The following is a 17,109-nucleotide window of genomic DNA, read 5'->3' on the forward strand; positions in this document are numbered from 1 at the left end:
TAGTTACGATGGAATTCTAAATCCTTAGACTAATTAACGTCAACAAGCTAAATTTTTAGAACTCATCTAAGTTGCTTTGTATAAATTTAAATGTAATTCAAAATTAAATTTTATTCATATCAAATAAAAAATTTGAAAGTATATTGCGTTTCAAAAACATTTTGTTAAAATCAAAATTGTGTGTCAATCCTTGTAAAGTGAATTATTAGTTGGACATAATTTAACTACAATGGATTGTTATAATATTCCAAAGAAGGTGAACAGACATGTATTGTCCGCCATGCATTACTTGTCATCGGGTAAGCCGCTGGGAACTCCGATAAAAGAGAAGGAAATAATTGATAGAGTACGTTTTCAAATGAAAAGATTAGTACCTGTGCCGAGACTTGCAAATGTTATAAGAAAATCGCTTAGGAATATGGAAAACCTTAGTATTGTTTCAGAAATGCGTCCACATCATTTTAGTTATCATTGCGATTCGAGACAAACCCTGTTACAAAGTAGTCCGGAACAGGACAATTTATTTAACCAGAATATATTTGTTCCAAGAGGAAAGAGGAGTTATCAGTGGACTGAGGGTCCTGCAAACGAAAGAAATGATTGGAGACGTTTACCTCAGCAAAGAAGATTGGAAGAGATATATTTTGATGACATATCTTTCAAATCTAGTTTAAATAGTAGTAGTACATATGTAAGTTACTAATACTATTAAAAGCATTAAATTTTTTTATAAAAATACATGTTTTATGTAGATGGGACAATACGATTATATGGAGCTGAGTGATGACGAGGACTCACTTTCGACTTTATCGGATTATGAAATTCAACGCCTACGAAGAAGACTACGTGATGAATATTATTATAATGACAGAAGAAGGATTGAACGTGAACGGCGTTATAGAAGAGCTATGGACCAGATTTATAATAATCATACAAGAAATGAGCGAAATTACCGGAGAATGAGAGGAACAAGTAGATATAGTCACCATGGGGGGGTTCGTTTAGCTACCTCTGCTGAACTGGCAAGAATGCCACATGGCATTAAGAGATTTGCAGGTCCTCGTATAATAAAACAAACTCCATCATCTTCTTATGGTTGTTGCATAAATGAAATTGAAACTCAAGAAAAACCTCCTCTACTTCAAACGGAAGTAGAGGAGAAGAAAGATATAATTTGCCAACAACCTACATTAGATGCTGCAGAATATATATGGGAAAGTACCAGTTCTACCATTCACAGCGATTTTGAAGCACAATTTAGAGCAGAGAAAGAAAAGGATTTATTTGGCCAACATGAACAAGAACCATTACTTATGGCAACATATGTTTCCAATAGAAATGAAACTGCAAGTTTAAATCTTAGCACAAGAGTAGATAAAACTGAAGCAACCATTTCACAGAGCAATTTAGAAGCGCAATGTGAAACCATGAAGGAGGAAATCACATCTGATCAAGTTTCAAGTATAAAGGAAACCCAACCATCTGCTTCAGGCAGCAAAACTCAATCACCTTCTTCGGGTGGTAATTTGGAAAATTGTAATCAATACTCAGAGAGCAGTTCTGAAGATTACCATAGCTGTGATAACATAATTTTGAAATATGTTAGATAGAAGTAAATGGTACCATCAAAATCTTATGTATAAATCAATCATTATAAAAACATATGGAAGTATCAAAAGGATCATGGATAAGTTATTTTATTAATATTTTATTAATAATAATATAATATTAGAATATAATTAATAAAGGTGTACAAAATTATATTAGAATCACATATATCCGTTGTATTTAATTGAATGTTACAAGTCTCTTAATTATTTTGTATTTAGCCAAACATATTTTAATATAATATAATAACTTAGTTCTTAATCGAAATCAATACATTACTTGTATTTTGCAGCTTTCTTCTTATACGTTGTATCCGGCTTAGGTATAACAGCTGGTGCTCATAGATTATGGGCACATCGTTCGTATAAAGCTAAATGGCCGCTGCGACTCATGTTGATGATTTTTAATACTATTGCCTTCCAAGATGCTGCTTATCATTGGGCCCGTGATCATCGAGTACATCATAAATTCTCCGAAACCGACGCTGATCCACATAATGCAACGCGTGGCTTTTTCTTCTCTCATATTGGTTGGTTACTTTGTAAGAAACATCCTGAAGTAAAGGCCAAGGGAAAAGGTATGGACTTATCTGATTTGCGTGCTGATCCCATTTTAATGTTCCAAAAGAAGTAAGCAATAAACTCATATAATTTTGTTATTTTAATATAAATACACATATATATTATAGATATTATATGCTGATAATGCCATTAGCTTGCTTCATCATTCCAACCACAATACCAATGTATTACTGGAACGAAAGCTTCCTGAACTCATGGTTTGTTGCCACAATGTTCCGTTGGTGTTTTATCTTGAATGTAACTTGGTTAGTAAACAGTGCTGCACATAAATTTGGCGGTAAACCATATGACAGGTAATATTTTGATACAAAGCTAAACTGAATGAGTACATCTATTAATATTAATATTTATTTAAAGGCATATTAATCCAGCGGAAAATCGCTCAGTTGCTGCATTTGCTTTTGGCGAGGGATGGCATAACTATCATCATGTGTTCCCATGGGATTACAAAACCGCAGAATTCGGTGATTATTCATTGAACTTGACAACCGCTTTTATTGATTTCTTTGCCAAAATTGGTTGGGCTTATGACTTGAAGAGCGTATCACCCGACATTATTGAAAAACGTGTAAGACGTACTGGTGATGGATCCCATGCTACATGGGGATGGGGCGATCAGGATCAACTCAAAGAAGAAATTGATAATGCTTTGATAACGCATCAAAAAAAAGAATAAATTATAACCGAAGTGTATGGGACGGGACGGGAGCGTTAAAAGTAAATTGATTCAAAATACTGTTAGGTATTCATGCAAAAATGTCTATTTTAATTTACTTAAAATAGTGAATAAAAGTGTTATCCAAAATAGCAATTAGAAACTGAAAACCATTACACTTGTTAAAGAAATAATTGTTTAAATAATGCTCCATCTTTTTTCTTTTTAATATTCATAAACTTAAAAGTAAAATATTTGAAGAAAATAACTACGCGAGGTCTGTGTTAAGCTAAGCTCTGGAATTTCTTTTTTATAAACAAACTGGAAACCAGTAATTTACGTTCTTCTCTAAATTTTATAAACGGTTTTTAAAACTTCAGTTGTAAGAACAATTTAGTATAAGTAGCTATGCTCTATGTCTGGCACATAATCTGTTAAATAATACATTTTTTTATTATTTCAAACCAAAATACACATTTTTTGCACATTCAAAAAACAAAAAAAACACAAAATTAAAACCATTATTAATTTAAAAACAAATAGTTTTGAAATGCAAATACATACTTTTCAAATTGAAAGAAAGCAGATGAATTACAAATAAAAAGGGAAATTAGTATTTAAAGAAATATTAAATATGTTAATTATAAAAAAATAAAATATATATACATATATATATTATTATCGCATACGAATTGTTAAGTAATACCTAAAAGTGAAATATACTGTTTTTTTTAACTTTATAATACAACATTAACTGTATTGATTATTATTGAAACAAATCAATAAATAAATAAATTATTAAAAAAACGCCATTGTTTATTTTGTTCTCTTTTAGGATGTTTTGCTAAAATATTTTACTTCCTTATGGTATTATACAAATCTTACCGTTATCCAAGCGGATCGACAACATTTTCCTGAAACTGTTCTACCTACGGCATTACTATAAGCAGGAATCCAGTATTTCTTAGGTGTAACAGTTGTGATATATTGTGCCACCTCCGTCGCTGAAACCCTATCTAAAGCTTGTTCAACAACTTTCCTAAATAGAGACTCCCCACCGTCGTCAACGGTTTGTAGTCCCTTTCCAAACAATGCCAACCCATACTTCTCCATACCGGTAACTTCTTTCCCACCCACTAGATAGCTATATACAGTTTCCCATAAATCTAAAGTTGCAGCAACATCAGTTGCTACGTTAAATCTATTTCTAGATTGAGATGGGACCATGGAGTACAGTTTCCGTTGTTAATAACTGCCATCCAAAGTAATATCCTAAACCCGCTCACATCAAATAGCCGATTTCTTATTTGGTGTACTTGTTGACCACACGTCAACCAGGATTTCAATCCTGCCAACCCAAGGTCACTTGACATGCTCGAGTGTTTAGTTGTTTATTTTTGTAAGCTCCGACAAGCCAACTGTATTAATTCCTCAAATATATTTATATTTGACATTTGTTGGTTTTGTTGTGTTGTGATCAACCTTGGAGTGCAATATGGCAGATGAAATGAAAGAATCAACAAATACAGAAAATAAGGAAAGTGTTTGGGATTTTAATTAAACCTAACCTGCTTTAAAACTGAAACGTAGTCACTTCAATGAAACAGAGTCAAAGATCAATTAGACTTAAGTTAGTATGTGTATTAAAGCATAAAAACAGATATGTGCCATAATTGGGGTAGAGCTGCAATGCAGGCAACTGTTTAGCACATGACTATGTTCTGACCTCAATTAGACTAGAACAGTTATTGACACAGTAATTATCTTATGCTCACACATTACAAATATTTTCAACTGGTGGATTATACACGTATTTACATAGACATATAGTAACAGTGTTGTTTAGCGCGGGTACCTGCCATGAAACCATGCATTAAGATAATGCGCTGATAAACGCTCCATTGGAAATTCTAATAAGTTTCCGCCAGTTCCAAATGAATTAATGTGTTTTTGCGCAATAACTTCCTCCTTTGTAAGGAAGAGGCCTTCCAATACCTCTGTTCGTCTTTGGGTCTCAGCACTCGGTGGTGAATATGCAACTCCACTCCGAATGAATTATAAACAAATATCGATCATTCTTAACGCGAAAGTATAAGTACCAACCACAGCCACTATGACTATGCAAATCAGTACTTGACCAGAACAGCCGAAGCTGTAGGCACCTGACCCCCGTTGTATCAGACTTACACCTCCGGTCGGGTGTCACAAGTGCCGTATCAATTAATACCATATACACTTTAAGAGAGTGTCGGCATAGCAACGGGATTTTAGTCGCCTTTTCCGACAAGCATGCCTACCACTAGAATATTCTAACCCCTCATCCGCAGGGGGAAGATACATACATAGGCATACAGCAGACATGCATACACACTTATAAATAAAAAATATACAGTTTCCATGTGACACCTACTTGAATTTTGTGAGCATACAAATCTACAGCGCCACTTGCTATACGGCGTACCAAATGTGCATATAAGCGTCGTATTGTCTAATATTCTTAAATTATCTCTGACAAAATATTTACAATAATATTTATGTTTTGTTTTCTTTTACTATGTTCGAACGCACTACATGTAGCAATTTAAATTCTTAAAAAATTAAATAAAAGGTGAATAATATTGCTGTATTCCTGCTTGCTGTTTTGTTTGTGTAAATGTTAAAGATAATAACATTCGAAAGTTTATTTTTATTAGTGAATTATTTAACACAAGCATGAGTAAACCACGTATAATGAAGCATCACGTATGTTGCATTGTTCGGAATTGTCCAGGACGCAATAAAAAAGAAATCCAACTTCACAAATTTCCAGAAGACTCTCAAGAAAAAGATTTATGGTGTAAAAATATTGGTGTTCCTACAGCAAAAGTTCGCAGCACAGCGCGTATATGCAGTCGACATTTCGACGACATGCACCGTGTGAGAAGAAGATTGAAATTTGGAGCGCAACCAACATTAAACTTAGGTAAAACTATCTTTGGTAAAACTATAAACTATTAATACCTTTATTTTGCTTTTTATATTATTCTAATAGATCATTCAGTTGCTACTAATCCTTACTGCGAAAGCCCAGATTCAAATATACGCAAGTGCGCTATACAAGCTTGTCCAGCAACAGAGCCACCTAATACTTTGTTTTCATTTCCACAAGATGACCAAAAAAGATTGGAGTGGATTAAGGCTTGTGGTATGGAAAGTGAATCTCAAACTTCCCCGTTGTTCATATGTGCCGAGCACTTTGAACCACATATGATTATGGAAAATAAACTTAAATGCAATGCATTTCCAAAGCAACACGAAGTTCTGTTCAAAAAGGAACAAGAAATAGACATAGTAGACTGTGAGCAATTGGAAGATCCAAAAATAAGTGAAGATGTAAATAACAGTTCAAACCGTGGATATTGTAATAATTGCGATTTCTACAAAAAAGAAACTGAGAAAGAACGAACTTTAAATAAAGTGAAAAGTCAGGAAATTACAAAATTAAAGAAGAGAATTGTACAATTACAAGCCGAGATTGAAATGTGGAGAGACATGGTGAGAGAAGCAACTGAGGATGCATTATATGCAGATAACATTGTTATATAGTAACGGATTAAAGCAACTTAAACTGACCTAAGTGCCCTAAACCATGTAGTTATTTTAAAGCATACTCTATGCTTGTGAACTAAATGGTGTAAGAATCTGTGTATACTTTTTCACTGTCTTTTTTTTGATATTGTTTAATACGAAGGAATTTATTATAATTAACATAAAAGAAAAAGAATACATTATATGTAAGAAAATGATGTATGTATAAACTAGAAACTCTTATTATAAAACATTTAAAAATAAAACAAAATCTTAGAATTGAAATAATTTCAATAAAAATTATGCAGTAGTTATTGTTGCGTTGGAACATTTCCATATGATTACCAAAATAAACTAATATATTTACGATGAAAGTAATCAACGCTCAGAAAGAAAATCTAAATGGAATAAACATTTTCCAATCATAGTAGTAAGAAATTTGCATTATAAAAATTTCATTTTTGTGAAAAAAATCACATATTTAGTTTAACATATATTAATTGTTATTTATAATCCATTTTAACAAAATAATATTATTTTTTAAGTAAATTAGAAACGTATTTTTAAAGCATGAGAAGCGCAACAAGTAAAAATATTCATGTGTACAAAAAATTATTCTTCCTTAGGTTTTTTCTGTTCATCTTTCTTAGTTTTTTCCGCTTCTATCTGTCTAGCTTTTTCTGCTTGTTTCGATTGTTCTAGCTTAGAAGCTTCGGCGGCTACCCTTTCATCATCCCAGTCCGCCATAGACATTTCGCGTTTCATCCAAGAATATGTAGTATCGCTTTTAAAAGCTGTTTGTAAAATTTAAATAATAAATTATAAATAAATAATTTCTGTTTCCAATTACTTACTTCTATTGAACCATTTGATGCCTTCTTGCATTTGATCTATTATGTCCTTTGATGTATACATAATTTCATTTTGTACGGCTTGATTAAAGTTAATAGCACCGAAAACTGCAGAGTACAATGAATTACGATCATGTCTAAGTGCGCCTTGTGGAAATCTGGACAGAGTAGTTGCTAGCTCCATTGCTTTACCCAGAGATGTTCCGGTTGGAACAATTCTATTCGCAATACCCATTTTGTACGCTTCATCAGCATTCACTTGTCGTCCAGTTAATATTAAATCTAAGGCTCTTGAAAATCCAATCATAGCGGGTAAACGTACAGTACCACCATCTATAACAGGCACACCAAAACGTCGATTGAAGAAACCTAAAATTGCTGTTTCCTCCATAACGCGTAAATCGCACATTAAAGCCAGTTCCATACCACCAGCTACGCAATAACCACTTATGCCGCATACAACAGGTTTACTTATAAATCTTCTTGTTGGACCAACAGATCCTTCTTGAGTCATTAGCATTTCCATACTGATGTCTTCTCTGTCTTCTGTAGCTAAATCTAATATATCAAATCCGGAACAAAATGATCCACCAACTCCATACAGCACAGCCACAGGTGATGTTTCATCTGCTTCGAATGCATTAAACGCTTCACATAATTTGGCTGCTGCAACTGCATCAATTGCATTTCTTTGTTCTGGTCTGTTTAGGCCAATTAAAGTTATGTTGTTATCTTTTTCCAGTAGTATAGTAGGTTTTTCTGATATTTTTTCCTTTGTATCTAAAAATATGAATGTTTATTGTAAATTATTTATATCGTTTATGTCACCACAACCTTCTTGCACCCACAGTTCTCTGGTTGTGCATATAGAACGAGCGAATGGAAGTGCAACATCCAAACTTTTATTTATTTGTTTTACTATTTGTCGTAACATATTGTGTTAAATATTTTATTAATATAGTAGATATAAATAATTATTTGGAAGTAAATTCCAATACAGTTGCCGGCCTTAATGAAATTCACAATAGTTTACCATATATCAGCTGTCATAGGGTTGTTGAAAAATTTTAAAACCTTATTGAAATAATATAGGGTGCCGAGGTGAAAAAGAATTTATGTTTCATGCTCTCCGATATAGTTCATTATTATAGATGTATATTAAATATGATTTGTTTAATTATTTCTAGGACATTGAATAGATTTCAGAAATTAATAATCTTTAAACTATCTTCTACCTCCAAACATACATACAGTTTAAACATATAAGTCAGGCATGTACAGGTCACAGTTTACTCTGGAGTTACCATTCACACAGATGGCACAAAGTTGGAGTGTGACACGGGAGCAGGTATCTTCTCGAAAGATATGCAGATAAGGTAGTCCTACCGACTCCCTGATACTTGCAGCGTCTTTCAAGCCGAGATAAAAAGCGGACAATTTTATACAACTAAATACAATTCGTCTTTGAAATATCACTATTTTTGTAAATAATGAAAGCAATTAAATCCAAAACAGTTAATTCGAAGATTGTATTAAGATGTCGCGCCACACTGATTAGCATCAAACATCACAAGGTCTCTCTTTCCTGGGTTCCTGGACATAGCAATATTCAAGGGAATGAACTAGCAGATAAGATGGTCAGAAGCAGTTCTGTACTGCATATAAGGGAGGCCGACCTCTCAGTACAAACACGACATGCGAACTGTTTATGAACATAGAGGAGTTTACTAATGCGGTGACTAATAATTTATGGGTTAACCGCGAAAACTATGAGAAGTCTAGGGCCTTATGAACTAGGTTGGACAAAAACTAAACGAAAGGCCTTTTGGCCTTCAGCAAATCTGCAGTTTGTGTACTTATTGAAGTACTAACGGGGCACTATGAGTGGAAGTGCTGATAACTGCCAACATGCGCCTTAACCTTACCTAACCACACAAGTCAAGTACTGCTTTGGATCAATAGGCTAAAGAAGCATTGACTCTGATTTTCAAAATTGACAAGGTACGAATTCAACCATTGGTGTCTAAAAATTATTTATGATATGTAGAACAATACACAATTCAACTAGAAATCCCACATGTACAAGGATGATGGTTATAAAAACTCTTAAAAAAAGTATTTGCTAGATTTTATTAAGATTATTAATATCACTGAAATAAATATAAAAAACAATTAAAAATGTAAGAATAGGTATATTTTAATAGAATTACATAGATTTTTGCCATAGACTAACAGTTAACTACGTTTAAAAAAAGGTACATAAAAATTGCCAAAATGAGTGTATTAACACAAATTTTTTTAAAGCTTAACTATAAATATATAATATTCTATAATTTAATTTTTATTTCATTATTTATTCTTATTCTTTTTCTCTCTTGCATAACGCTCTTCATGTTCTATTTCTGTCTTTTCCCAATCAGGTATAAATTTTTGCTTAATATCCCAGCTCTTTGTTCTGGAGCCTTTGGCTTTTGCTGTTTATAAAAAAAAAAAAATAATAATTAAAAAATATATATTTTTATATAAATATATATACAAATACAAACATTTTTCAAATCTTATGACACCCTCCTTCATTTCCTGAAGTACGTCGTGGGATATAGTTAAGACTTCATTTTGTGCACCAATACGAAATTCTTTTTTATCATAAACGTTTGCATACATAGTATTTCGATCATGTTGCAGTGCGGCATTTGGAAATTTTTCTATGGAACAAGCTAAATTCACTGCTTGGCCAAGACCTGTGCCCGTTGTAACTATACGATTAATTAAACCAAGTTCTAATGCCTCCTGTGCTGTTATGCGTCTACCGGTTGTAATTAAGTCCAATGCACGGGAATAACCTACAGATGCTGCTAAACGTACAGTGCCACCGTCGCTAAGTGGTACACCCATATAACGATTAAAGAAACCCATTACAGCAGTATCTTCCATAACACGGAGATCACACATTAACGCTAATTCAAGACCATTTCCAACACAAAATCCATTAATGCCGGCTACAACTGGTTTGCGTAAGTGACGTCGGGTTGGACCTGCAGCACCGTCTCGTTTTAATAAAAACTCTAGGCTGCCTTTTTCTATTTGCTCTTCCAGTTCTTTTACATCATAACCGGCACAAAATGACCCTCCAATTCCATAGAGTACAGCAACTGGAGAAGTTTCATCAGCTTCAAATTTATTTAAAGCTTCACATAATAGTGATGCGGTAGCTGAATCTATAGAATTACGATGTTCGGGACGATTCAGACCAATTAAGGTAATGTTTTGATCTTTTTCTATTATTACATTTGGCTCCGCAACCGGCTCTTCTATAACGTAATTATAATAATATATATTTTTTTAAAATAAGAATAACTTATACCTTTCTCTTTGTTATATGATGTTACATTTATATTTCTAAGAAATTGTTTATATTTTTGTGTATTTGTTATAATATTAAAATGCACATTCTTTCCTAATTTTAACATTTTACCAATATTATTAAACTACCACCAATCAAATTTTCTTTCAATTGCATTTTGTTTACATTCCGTATGCAAACAGCTGATTTGGGAAATTTAATAATTTCCCAAACAGCGGCTAAGTACATGGAACATGAACTTTTTGATTATTGAACATAGGTTCGCGCGCTGTGAGATTTGTTAATGGAAAAATAAACATTTAAATAACATGCCACATAAACTTGTTGAATTCTGTAACTTGTAACAGAAGACTTTATAATAAATGAAGAATTTTATATGATATGTATTTATTGTATTATAGTTTATTATATCATTTTTTTGGGTGTTTTTATAGAATCTAATGACTTGTTAATTTTTTTAAGATGCCATTTCTACAGTAAAGTTTTCTATATTAACTATTATTATTGAGTTTAAAATATTTATTTTCTTAGAATTACTTTAAATATATGTATACGTTTATATCTAATGTTATCTCATTGCAATTCTTTAATTCTCTAACAGTAACCAACTGTTCACACTTAAAATATTTGAATGTCTGTTGGAGTTTAACGTGGCGGACGATTAAACGCGCTCTTTAACTTTATTTACATTGACCGACATAGAACTGGGTTATGCATTGAGAACCAGGACCAGTGATAAGTGTAGTGATGTTTGTCGTATCTTAGATGATTTCTATAAGAGGAAACATTGTTCATTAAGTAAACAACTTGACTTTGGTGGTCATAGCTTAATCAGCATAAACAGTAAGTTAGCTAGGTTTACTCAGAAGTGTGTAAACAGCAAGCGGTATTTTGTGTGTAGGATTAATTCATTAAACAAAAACTTTAATATTGTGTTTTGAATTTTACTTTTTTATTTATTATTTTATATAATTATTTTATTTATTATTATATTATTTTTTATTTTATTATTTTATTTTAACTTAGGACACATATTTGTCATGTGGAATAAATTCACATAATTACTGTATTAAATTCAAGTATTTTATTTTTGTATCTTTTTTGAAGCTCTATAGTGGTTTTTAGGTATTTAGACTCACCTCATACACTCACTTTATATCTTTAAAATGTTAAAGATATTATTAAAGAGTTATTAGAGTAGAAACTATGCATAAATTGATTGTGATCAGTAATTAAGATTTATTGAAAATATTCAAAAGTTATTGGTCTCTATTGCTTTATGGTTCAAATTGATTACAATTACAACTACAATTTATTATTAGAAGGACTCCAATAAAATAGCAGTTATAGCAGCATTTTTCTGGAGTTAAGTTTTTTTCGTGAGGTATAATTTTTGACACTTCAAAATTTAAATTGCAGTGTTTATACTTACCTAGTCATTTACATACCAAAGCCATAAAAAACACTTCAATATTTTACTATGAATTTCACATAAATTACATTTATTTATATAATATATATTTTCGGGCGTTATGTGACGATATGTTTTGAACTTTAAAACAAATGCTTATGAATATTTTCTATATGAATTATAAATAAATTTATTATTAATATTAAAAATTTAGCATTTTCCATTTGGAATTCCACAACAAAAACGATTTAAAATTTTTAGCCTAACTACAAAAAAGTAAAAAGTGTTTATTAAATTTAAAAATATTATGCTACATAAAAACGTTCTGTATTATTTTCAATTGATTTAAAAATATTTATAAATTACAACAAAAGCGTTTTTACTTTAGTTATTACTATCGAATTAAAATATTTGCAATTAAGCAGAAAATATTTAATTTTAATATTATTACCAAAAAGTAAAAATACACATTTTTTTAAAGTAAATTTATACTAATTGTATAAAACATTATTAAACTATTAATATAATATGTACAAATAAATAACGAATTTCGCTAGGACAATGAAAAATATACTAATTATTAAAATGTTTATAAAACAGACATAAATACGAAATTATATTACAGACATACCATATTCAAATACATTAAAAATTATATATATATATATATATTTTGTATATAATTGAATAGCATAATTATTTTATCATATTTAAATAAAAATGCTTTCTGTGTATATATTTTAATTAAGATGTTGCATACCGTATATAAATTTTAATTAATTAAAAATTATACAAAATACATATTGTAAAGTGTAAAGTGCAAAAATAATTTTTACAAATATCCTTATTTTAATTTATTTTAAAAAATAATTAAAAAGCTGGCTTTAAACCACTGCATAAATGGTACTTGGCGATTGAATATTGTATATAGCAAATGTGTCCTTTAAATAAATAAAATTTTTTTTTGCGTTTACACGAGAGCATTTTTGCAACCATTGGTTTATTTTGTGAACTTCATAATGTTTTTGTATTCCTGTGATTTGATACTTTATGTACATTTAATAGGAATGAAATTTTAAAATATCATAAAGGGAAGCGTATTTATTTTAAGCGTTGAGTGACATTTGCCAAAGCCACAGCGAACGCCTGTAATGCAGAGAAGGGATACTGAAAATCCAGTGTATAGGCGTTGCCATCGATACGTCCAAACTGCATAACCTAAGATAGATAATAGATAAGAAGATAGATAAGATAGAAATAAAATAAGATAATATTTAGAATATAAATAAAATTTTTTTAGAATATAAATAAAAATTAATAATATATTTATTTTATAAAAATGTTAATATATTACTTCTAATATATTTTTACGAACGAAAAAAAAATTATCTGATAAATTTAGTGTCCAATTTTAAATTGGTTAATATGTATTAATATAAACTATATAAATATATATATTTAAATATTATTGCTGAAATATTTCAAGTACTTTTTTATTAAATTATTGGGTATTATAATAACTGGGACCTCATTTCTTACCGTTTTTAGCTCTTTAATTTTTTTTGTGAGTCCCAGAGTTTATTTATTTTAAAGTTATACTTTTATAAATATGATATATTTTTTATACGCTCTTATTAATTATTTATATTTATAAATAGACTACATTTTTAAAGTTTCCTATTAAATATTCATATTTTCATAAAAGTACTCACTTGTTTCCCTCTAAATTCGATTTGAAAATTTTTTGCCGATTCTTGTGTAACACGTCCTCCAAAATCCAATTGATATACTTGACTCATTTCATTCCACATTGGCGCTTTATTATGCATAACAAATTCTCTCCGCACTGGTGCTGGGTTGGAACAATTGGACAAACCATTCGGTTCAATTTTACCACGTTTCAACTAAACAATATTATTTATAAAAAAAGAAATGTTTTGAAATTAAAATCTTTGAGTTCTACCTTTTGTCTTAATTGTGCCTTTTGAAATGTCTCCAAATCACGGTATTGCTTACTGCAACCATTGTTGCCACCATTTTCTTCACCTGATCCATTAGTTAAATTAGCCTCATCATCTGAACTCTCTATAATTGTTTGTTTTTTGCGTTGCCTACGATTAAGTAGTGGAGAATTCAGTATATTCCTAATAGGCGAACTACTTTGGTGACGTTTGTTCTTTTTACTGGCGGCAGGTGATGCTGGAGAACTGCGTGGCATTCTTTGAGGTGAAGCTGGTGGCGTAAAACGACCTTCATCCAGATCACGTAAGCGACTTATGATATTTTCTAAAGTTGTCAATGCCTTTTGAAAAAATTACAAAAAAATAAATCATAGAATTTTAGAATATAGGTTTTACGTTTAAACATATATCGTACTTGTGTATGAAGAGAAACGGACGTTTTAGTTTCCACAGGTGTCGCTTCGATTGTAGTACCATTCCCATTTGTGTTAGATCCGTTACTATGTGTTTGCTGTTGTTGTGCTGTCTGATTCAGATTAGCAGTATGTTGTTGATTTGAGTTCTGTCCATTATTTTGTGCTTCCTTTCGTCTCCAGCGTACTTCCGACAATTGCTTCACTAAGCTGAAAGTGTTCGATGTGGTTGTGGTGTTCGCAGAGTCTCCGTTTGTTTCACCATTAGTCACTTCTTTGTTACGATAGTTCCCGAAACGGTGTTTGCGTGTGAAGAGTGGGCTATCGGTGAAACTGGTGATTATGTCCAAACGCTTTTTGACTGGTGTTTCAATTTTTTGGGACTGCTGTTTACAGATATTATCAAATAGATGTACGTTCTTGTTTATAACTGTCTTTACTGGTGTCGGTTTAGCGCTTATCTCTAAGGTAGTAATATCATCTTTTGTTGTTGTTCCTAAAGCGCGTTGACAACGCTTGCACGGTTCGTTGGGATTCATATTGTTGCGACACTTAAAGCAAAGAGTATTGGCAGCACTACTGCAAGCGCTGCTCTCCGATATTTCACGCAGTTTCTGTAAAACTTTCTCATTGTCATTCTTGGAGAGTTTTGTTTGGGCGAACAATAAATCGCATGAATCCAAGCTCTTCGATTTGCCTGTTTGATGTAACTTAGGTTTTCGCAGATCCTAGTATTACAAAATAATTATATATAATTAATTCTTATTTCATTGAATTTTTTAACTATTTAGATGTCTACTTACCTCATTATTGCTGCGTTTCTTACGATTTTTTTTGTTGTCAACCAATATTAGTCGCTTATGAGGTGCGTCTTTTCGTAACGCTGATAGTGCTTCATCGGACGGTGTAATTGCCACTGAGTCTAAATAACCAACACTACAACTTCGCGTTATCGAGTCTGGTAAGGCCGGTGCTATGGAGACTACAGTTGGCGTGCGCTTCATACGCATTTCATTGCTTGTACCGGGCATAACAGCTGCTGCGCCACCACTTTGTTGTGTAGGTGATTGGTACTCTTCATCAATAAAAAGTATATCACGTTTTTTCGCACAATTTGCCACTGATTTAATTTTTGGATCCATTCGTTCTAGATTTAAATTAAGATTTAATGGTACGGGATTAACATGACTATTTGCAGATCGTATGGGTTCGGACATTATGGCATTTTTAACTTGAACTACATTATTCGCGTAATCCGCATTACATGAATATGACATTAAAGTGGTTTGGCCGGCTCCCGAAACTGCCGGCCGTTCAAATATAATATCAGTGGGAGCCACCGCGTTTTTTGGTGATTGTAATGTAGGGACGGAACCATCACAATAGAGTGGTGATATCGCATGACGTGACTGACAACTAGAATTTGAACTTGAACGACTATAATTATTTTTAAAACTACTATATCCTGGTCCAGGTCCAGAACGAGAACCAGGTGTTGTTGTTGTTATATTTTTTGGACGCGAAATTTTATTATTAGTTGTACCATTTGTAGTATTGTGAAGTACAGCAACAGTCGATGTTGAAGCTTGAATAGCACTATTGTTATTTGCTTCCAGTTGTTCATTGGAAGAGTCGTCATCATAAGACTCAGCTCTGGCTAATGGACTCATACCCATACTACCTGTAAGATTGTTACCGTTTAATGAGTTTTTATGTCGTGTCAGTAAACGATTAGGTCGAGGTGACATTGGTGCTATAGGTGGAGCGCTTTCATTGAGTCGTCGATGTGCTATGCTAGGAGGTTTTGTTAAAGGCTCATTTGTAGCTGTTGAGTTTTTTGGCAAACTGCTGTTTAATCCATTGGCGTTGTGTGCTGCTATAGCTTCATCTTCATCCTCAGAGAAGAGGTTTGGATTAAAATTTGGATCGGGCCCAAGTGGAAAATCGTCGCGTAGTTCGGTTATGACTAAAGTCATTTGCCGGGGTTGCAAATGCAGCAGGGACGTTTTATATGTTACTTGGCCTAAATTGGCTGGGACGGTTTTAGCAAGTCCATGAATTTTGAATTTAGTACCCCAAATATTTGAGGTAACTTCAACCAGTTTGACTTCCTGCAATCAAGTGGGAAATGTATGTCTAATTTCAATTAAGTTTGAATATGCTTACCTCGGGTAATGTGTCTACATAGGCAAGTTCATCCAAGCTATCCGGATCATTTGTTACTCCAGAACCTGTAGTTCTATCTGTATTACCTGTAGGCCGTTTTTTCTGTCTTATTTTACGCTTACGCGGTGTGCGGGGTGAACCACGACAACGATCTTCATACTCACTATCAGAAGAATCAGTACGTCCGCTATTACCCGTTGTAGTAGATTGACTTGAACCAGAGGAACTTTTTGAATCTGGCGAATATTGGAAAAATACTGAAGAATCTATTATTTAAGGGGAAGGGATATGCTTTGTTTAGGAAATATATGTAGAGATTTAAATTTAAATTTTACCGTTCACTTGTGGATCAAATATAACGAACTCTGGACGTATTTTCGATGTACGTTTGCCTTTTAGAAGTGGCACCAAGCCACCTAAATATTCTAAATACAGAGTATAACATGTACCGGAACTTAAATTGGAATCATCATCATGTCGTATCATTGTGCAGTGCAAACGAGTGGAACATACGGGAGGTCGCGAAACAAAT

The 17,109-nt window shown here is 32.3% G+C and overlaps 6 protein-coding genes across 8 annotated transcripts in view; 3 read left to right on the forward strand and 3 right to left on the reverse strand.

The window, feature by feature from the left end:
- The window catches only part of LOC119684727 (acyl-CoA Delta(11) desaturase), a 31,228-nt gene extending 28,178 nt beyond the window's left edge, over nt 1–3,050 (forward strand). For all 3 annotated transcript variants that reach the window (XM_038098829.1, XM_038098827.1, XM_038098828.1), the window contains exons 4-6: nt 1,901–2,237; nt 2,297–2,482; nt 2,547–3,050. In XM_038098829.1, the coding sequence (XP_037954757.1) occupies nt 1,901–2,237; nt 2,297–2,482; nt 2,547–2,865 (842 nt within the window). In that variant the 3' untranslated portion in view covers nt 2,866–3,050. The remainder of the gene's footprint in view (nt 1–1,900; nt 2,238–2,296; nt 2,483–2,546) is intronic.
- Nucleotides 123–1,712, forward strand: LOC119684726. The gene is made up of 2 exons (XM_038098826.1): nt 123–691; nt 753–1,712. Exons 1-2 carry the CDS (start codon nt 230–232, stop codon nt 1,608–1,610), a joined length of 1,320 nt encoding a protein of 439 aa, XP_037954754.1. The 5' UTR covers nt 123–229; the 3' UTR covers nt 1,611–1,712.
- A 2,335-nt stretch (nt 3,051–5,385) lies between the features above and the next one.
- Nucleotides 5,386–6,645, forward strand: LOC119681207. Its single transcript, XM_038094325.1, has 3 exons — nt 5,386–5,452; nt 5,538–5,806; nt 5,876–6,645. Exons 2-3 carry the CDS (start codon nt 5,557–5,559, stop codon nt 6,427–6,429), a joined length of 804 nt encoding a protein of 267 aa, XP_037950253.1. The 5' UTR covers nt 5,386–5,452; nt 5,538–5,556; the 3' UTR covers nt 6,430–6,645.
- A 279-nt stretch (nt 6,646–6,924) lies between these two features.
- LOC119680320 (probable enoyl-CoA hydratase echA8) lies at nt 6,925–8,275 on the reverse strand. The gene is made up of 3 exons (XM_038093083.1): nt 8,097–8,275; nt 7,266–8,042; nt 6,925–7,205 (listed from the first exon to the last, which is right to left on the reverse strand). Exons 1-3 carry the CDS (start codon nt 8,194–8,196, stop codon nt 7,024–7,026), a joined length of 1,059 nt encoding a protein of 352 aa, XP_037949011.1. The 5' UTR covers nt 8,197–8,275; the 3' UTR covers nt 6,925–7,023.
- A 1,184-nt stretch (nt 8,276–9,459) lies between these two features.
- LOC119676766 (probable enoyl-CoA hydratase) lies at nt 9,460–10,732 on the reverse strand. Its single transcript, XM_038088023.1, has 3 exons — nt 10,627–10,732; nt 9,809–10,573; nt 9,460–9,736 (listed from the first exon to the last, which is right to left on the reverse strand). Exons 1-3 carry the CDS (start codon nt 10,730–10,732, stop codon nt 9,612–9,614), a joined length of 996 nt encoding a protein of 331 aa, XP_037943951.1. The 3' UTR covers nt 9,460–9,611.
- A 2,138-nt stretch (nt 10,733–12,870) lies between these two features.
- On the reverse strand, nt 12,871–17,108 carry LOC119676767 (the record flags this gene model as incomplete). Its single annotated transcript, XM_038088024.1, has 7 exons — nt 12,871–13,255; nt 13,750–13,941; nt 14,001–14,339; nt 14,414–15,139; nt 15,215–16,522; nt 16,578–16,843; nt 16,913–17,108. Coding segments are annotated over 7 exons (3,144 nt in total), but the record flags the coding sequence as incomplete, so codon positions are not given.
- Between the last annotated feature and the right edge of the window lies 1 nt (nt 17,109).

This window comes from Teleopsis dalmanni, chromosome 2, assembly GCF_002237135.1.
Source record: "Teleopsis dalmanni isolate 2A chromosome 2, ASM223713v2, whole genome shotgun sequence".
NCBI classification, from domain to species: domain Eukaryota; kingdom Metazoa; phylum Arthropoda; class Insecta; order Diptera; family Diopsidae; genus Teleopsis; species Teleopsis dalmanni.

What these genes read in the sequence shown, in the direction of transcription:
- LOC119681207 (XM_038094325.1), top strand. Translation starts at nt 5,557, where the DNA reads ATGAGTAAACCACGTATAATGAAGCATCACGTATGTTGCATTGTTCGG. An exon ending in GCAACCAACATTAAACTTAG is followed by an intron (nt 5,807 to 5,875) that starts GTAAAACTATCT and finishes TTATTCTAATAG; the next exon opens with ATCATTCAGTTGCTACTAAT.
- LOC119680320 (XM_038093083.1), bottom strand. Translation starts at nt 8,196, where the DNA reads ATGTTACGACAAATAGTAAAACAAATAAATAAAAGTTTGGATGTTGCA. An exon ending in AGAACTGTGGGTGCAAGAAG is followed by an intron (nt 8,043 to 8,096) that starts GTTGTGGTGACA and finishes TCATATTTTTAG; the next exon opens with ATACAAAGGAAAAAATATCA. An exon ending in CATCAAATGGTTCAATAGAA is followed by an intron (nt 7,206 to 7,265) that starts GTAAGTAATTGG and finishes TTTTACAAACAG; the next exon opens with CTTTTAAAAGCGATACTACA.
- LOC119676766 (XM_038088023.1), bottom strand. Translation starts at nt 10,732, where the DNA reads ATGTTAAAATTAGGAAAGAATGTGCATTTTAATATTATAACAAATACA. An exon ending in ATCATATAACAAAGAGAAAG is followed by an intron (nt 10,574 to 10,626) that starts GTATAAGTTATT and finishes ATTACGTTATAG; the next exon opens with AAGAGCCGGTTGCGGAGCCA. An exon ending in TGTCATAAGATTTGAAAAAT is followed by an intron (nt 9,737 to 9,808) that starts GTTTGTATTTGT and finishes TTTTATAAACAG; the next exon opens with CAAAAGCCAAAGGCTCCAGA.
- LOC119684726 (XM_038098826.1), top strand. Translation starts at nt 230, where the DNA reads ATGGATTGTTATAATATTCCAAAGAAGGTGAACAGACATGTATTGTCC. An exon ending in TAAATAGTAGTAGTACATAT is followed by an intron (nt 692 to 752) that starts GTAAGTTACTAA and finishes TGTTTTATGTAG; the next exon opens with ATGGGACAATACGATTATAT.